The 5030-nt window shown below is 46.8% G+C and overlaps 1 protein-coding gene across 1 annotated transcript; it reads right to left on the bottom strand.

Moving 5' to 3' along the window:
- Positions 1–305: 305 nt before the first annotated feature.
- Positions 306–2699, bottom strand: LOC115084805 (histone H1.0-B). The gene has a single exon (XM_029590117.1). It carries the CDS (start codon positions 2090–2092, stop codon positions 1499–1501), a length of 594 nt encoding a protein of 197 aa, XP_029445977.1. The 5' UTR covers positions 2093–2699; the 3' UTR covers positions 306–1498.
- Positions 2700–5030: the final 2331 nt, after the last annotated feature.

Below are 5030 nucleotides of genomic sequence, written 5' to 3'. Positions count from 1 at the left end.
AATGTAGAGTGTAGCAATCCTGCATAGACGAAAATAACTATCAATCTAACATACTGCAGCAGTTATTCTAAGAAATGGAATTTAAAAGTCCATGTTAAATTTATTTTTAAACAGGTTAGCTTTACTTATGGGATTACAGCTCTGTACTTACAATGGTTAGTTTTTTTAAACAAACCCTAGAAATAAAATCCTTCAGTATTTCTTTTTGAGTTTACCTTAAAAACACAATACTGGTTTGTACTTTTGTCTGAATTTGAGAAGAATATATTTACCAGTGATAAGACAGAAAAGTGACATACAACATATTCAACATGTCCATCAACTTTTTATTCAAACTAATTACAAAGGATTTATTTTTGCAGGTTCTAGTTACATTAAAATGAACAATTTGAATATAAATTAGACAAGATTTTGTAGCAATAGCTTTTATCCCTGGAGTATTTTAAATGAAAAATAAACATTTGTTCAAAAACAAAACTGGTTTGTTAAATTACCTAAAACCAACCATTTCCCTGTACAGTAATCTGGCAGGTATTTTGCTATTTAAATCAAGGTTGGACAGCACATAAGGCTGCAAATGTCTTTAGCACTGCTAGGCTTTCATGCACATCCACCGTTTTCTCTTATAGCATCATTCTATGATGGGAAAGATTCTGGGGAGCATTTGCCCTAGCTATGTATAAAAAAATTGTAACCAAAATAATTTTTACATTTCCCACTTAATTTCTGCAATTATTCATTTACCTGATGGCTCCAGGATATTAAGAATAGTGTGACAAGTTGAACTCCACTGCATACAGACACAAAAGTCTTGCTTTTGTTATGGAAAACAGGTTTGCAGCTGGGGTGTTACAAAAAAAAAAACAACCCAAAACGATAGACAATGAATCTACACACCTGATGACCTAGAGCCATCCGAGGACCCTAATAAGCCTAACCCTTCACCCCCCTCCCCCCAAAAGAAACAAAACAAAACAAAATTTCGACTTAAGATACATATTGTAACACAAGCTATGTGGGCATTCAAACGTGACAGGAAAAAAAGGAAACTTTAGAAATAAGTACAAAAAGAAAAGATCATTTAAGGTGTCAAGTTCAAACTTTGCATGCAATGTCTTTCAAGACCCTCCAACTGCCTGGAAGAATCACCAGCCACTGCCCTCCCCCCCTTACAAGTCAAACTCACCTCACTTTTTCCATCAAGATTTTTTTTTCCTCCTTTGCAAAAGGAGGAAAAATTACTTTATAGTATAGAGTACAAAATTAACCAGAGACCTTTAAAGAAGAACTGACATAGAAAGATAAAATTAAAAACGGAACACTACAATTCTTTTTGTACACGTTTATATAAATTTTAGTCCTCAGCTACCAGAGGGAAACAGATCTGTTTTTATAAAGTTGGAATACAAAGAAAATAAAAGATTAAATAAAAGCTACTGTATTTACAGAATTTGTACTGGAGGTTTAAGTGTCCATAATGTCCCCTTTTGCAAGTCTCTCACTTCTTCTTCGCCGCTTTCTTTGGAGTGGCTTTTGCTTTGGGTTTGGAGGTCTTGGTCTTCTTGGGTTTCGATGCTTTCACCGGCTTGGCTTTGACCGCCTTGGCTCTCTTGGCTTTCTTCGGCGCGGGCGCCTTCTTCTTCTTCTCGGCCGCCTTCTTCACCTTCTTCTCGGCCACCTTGGGCTTCTTGGCCTTGGCCGGCGACTTGGCCGCCTTCTTGGGCTTGGCCGCCTTCTTGGGGGCCGGCGCCTTCTTGGCCTCCTTCTTGGGCTTCTTGACGGGTCGCTTGGGCTCGTCGCCCTTGGCCAGCCGGAAGGAGCCCGAGGCCCCCACGCCTTTCGTCTGCTTGAGGGTGCCGGAGGTCACCAGCCTCTTGATTGCCAGCTTGATCTGGGAGTCGGCGTTCTCCCCAACTTTGTAGTGGCCCTTGATGTACTTCTGGATGGACTGGCGCGAGGAGCCCGAGCGGCTCTTCTCGGCCTGCACGGCGGACACGATCATGTCCGAGTACTTGGGGTGGTCCGTGGACTTCTTGACCACCTTGGCCCGCTTGGGCTTGGCGGCGGGCGGCGCGGCTGCATTTTCTGCCATCCTGGTGGTGGTGGTGGCCTGGGCTGGGAGAGAGAGAGAGAGAGAGAGAGAGAGATGCAGGGACGAAGCAGCGGAGGATTCCCTGCCTGGAGGCTTCCTTGCTGATCGATAGAGATATATAAATGTTATCGTACGATCGCGGCTCCCGAGCTCACCGGCTCGCACCCCAGGGGCTTCCCCCGCCGCCTGCTCGAGCAAGGTTGACAGCAAAACGTGTGCGGGATGACGAGTCCCAGAAGGAAGTGTGGGGCAGGAGGCTCCCTGCACGCAAAAACAGAAATCCGCTTCCTGCTGGGCACCCGAAGAGGAGGAGGAGGAGGTGATGCTGGGGGTCCTCGATCCGCTTTTCACCCCCCCTTCTGCCTTCCTTCGCCTCTTTTCCTTTTGATGCTTTCTGTCGTTCCCGTGCGGCAGGATCTCCGGGTGCAATTTAGCAAAGTCTTTTATAATTTTTTTTTTTTTTTTTTTTAGGTGGGGGGGGGGGGGGGTGGGGAATTCCTTCACCCCGCTCCGTGCAGGTCCTGTGGATCGGCTCGCGCACCCCTTGCTCTCGCTCGCTCGCGCCCTCCCGTGCGCTCTCGGTGCCTCCCTCTCTCGCGCTCTCTCCGGGCGGCTGCAGCTGGGGCCTTTGTAGCTCAGGGGCGGACCGCATTGAGGACAGGACGTGCTGGCTGCTCGCGAAGGGGCAGAAATGGCGCCGCTCCGCAGCCATCTGTGTTTCTTGGCGGCGGCAAAGCGGCGATTTCCCCCCCTGCGCCGGGCCCGGCCGCTCCCGGAGCGCCGCCCCCCGACGGGCCGGTCCCTGGGGCCTCCGGCCGCGCCGCCCCGGGCCCCGCCGCCCCCGTCCGCCCCAGCCAGGCGCCCAAAAGGCGGCCGGGCTCCGGCGGCCCCTGCCCCATTTGGCCCTTTCGGGCCTCGGAGCGCCGTCGGCCGGTGGCCCCGGGGGGCTGAGGGCCCGGCGGCGGGGAGGGGCATCCCTGGCCGAGCGGGGGGACCCGAGCGGGGGACCCGGGAGCCCCTCCGGCCCTTGCTGGAGCCCCGAAAAGCGACCCCAACTAACACAGGGAGCTGGGAGCTGAGGCTCTCACTCGGGGACGGTCCCGGGCGGATTGCAGGGAGTGACCCCCCCCTGAGCCCCCCCAACCCTCTCAGGTCCCCCTCACAGGGCCTTCACCCCCCCTGCACCCCGATACCGTCCTCCCCTGGAGACACTTTGCAAAGTCTTTGCACAACTTTCCTGTCTTCGTTGGAAGTTTTTTTGGCATTCATCCTTTGTGGTGTTACATCAAGTTCTAGGGTTCTCCATTTTTAACCTCCTTACCCCCCGAAAAAAAACCACTTCATCAAATTGGGGGTGTGCTTCGATAGTGGGGAGGTGAAAATTGCACATTTCAGCTTTTAATTGTTTAGCAAATGATTGCAAATCCTCATAACAAAACTCTCTTTGTGCATGGCAGTTTAGGTGTTGTTTACTGCTCTGTAGACTTTTTTGGGGGGGATCCCTCTCTTCTCCACGTTCCCTTTCCCTTCTGTGTTGGAATTTTTTTTTCTTTTTGCATCCCGTCAGATTTGTTATTCATTTTAAATGTTTGTTTCCACTGTTTTTTCCCCCACAGTTTGTTTTTGCTTATGCAAAGTGCAAGTTGGTCAATTTCACTTTGCAGAAATACTGCTTTTGTTCTCTTTTACGGATAGCAACGGGGCATTTTGCATTTGATCCCTACATTTTGGGCTGAACCGAATTCTAGAGAGGGGTACAACGGAAAAAAGGGGTGGGGGGCACTGAAATGATCCATAGGGATTTAATTGCTTTGCAAAGAGGATTAAAGCTGCCATCGCCATCTTGGTGAAGGGAGTTCCTATTTTCTTCCTTTACAAAAAAAAAAAAAATAATGAAACAACTTTTTAAACATTTTCTAAAAAAAAAAATCGACCTCTTCATTTGTAAAGTGAGATCGCTACGCTTGGAAAAGAGGTGACAGACCAAGACTGAACCGTTGTAAGCTGCACTTTATAATAATTAACCCAAACCTGGAATCTTATAGCACAGCCACCACATTTTTCAGAAATGAAATCTTCTGCACTTTCAAAGGACAGGCAGAAACGACCTCGACCACAAATCCAAATTAGCCACGGGGGAAAATTAATAGCTTACTGCTACTCCTAATAATAAAGTGAGCTAAAATGCGTATTGTATTATTATTATTTAATACTGTCTGTCCACTAGCGTCTGTGACTTGCACCAGCTACTAGCAACATGCAGGAGCTGTTCTTTCCGTCTGATTCCCCCCCCTCCCCGTTCAACTTTTGAAGAAATATTATTAGGCTTATTTGCAGCTTGTGGCTTCCTCACACCTCTTTTCTCCCTTTTGGTTCCAAAATAAGATTCATGTAAAAAAAAAAAAAAGATTGTGCATTTAGCATATAAAACAGAATGGAATGAAACAGTTCATTTTCAAAACAGAGGATTCATAGCCAAACCACACCCAGTAACACAAAGTTGTACGTTGGTTTTTTTTTAATAGACTGGTGATAGTGCAGAATGGAAGTTTGTCTTTAGAAGTCCTAGCATAATGGTTTTGTTAGAACTATGTATCAGTTAATACAAATACTGCAAATGAGAAGCAGTGCTACAGAGGTAGCTTAGTCTAATAATGGAAACTATTTTGGCTGCATAGTGTCTTGCATCTAGATAGCAGTCCAATGTGGTTTAAAGTCATGTGCTTTAAAAAAAAATAATGTATACAGTCACTTCTAGGGTAGATTACCAACCTTACTGGATTGTGTACTGTATGGCTGCTTCTGGTGGGGTGAGCAAAAAAATATTGTTGTGGCCCAGTTACTATGCACTGGCAGTGCAATATTTGTTTAACCTAGCTGAGCGTTAGTGGTAGAACTGTGACTGGAACTCAGGAGCTTCTCTATCTGTTAGACCTTA

This window comes from Rhinatrema bivittatum, chromosome 2 (assembly GCF_901001135.1).
Source record: "Rhinatrema bivittatum chromosome 2, aRhiBiv1.1, whole genome shotgun sequence".
Classification (NCBI taxonomy): domain Eukaryota; kingdom Metazoa; phylum Chordata; class Amphibia; order Gymnophiona; family Rhinatrematidae; genus Rhinatrema; species Rhinatrema bivittatum.
Note: the sequence above shows the minus strand (reverse complement) of the source record. Positions and strands in the feature narration are given on the sequence as shown.

What these genes read in the sequence shown, in the direction of transcription:
- LOC115084805 (XM_029590117.1), bottom strand. Translation starts at nt 2,092, where the DNA reads ATGGCAGAAAATGCAGCCGCGCCGCCCGCCGCCAAGCCCAAGCGGGCC.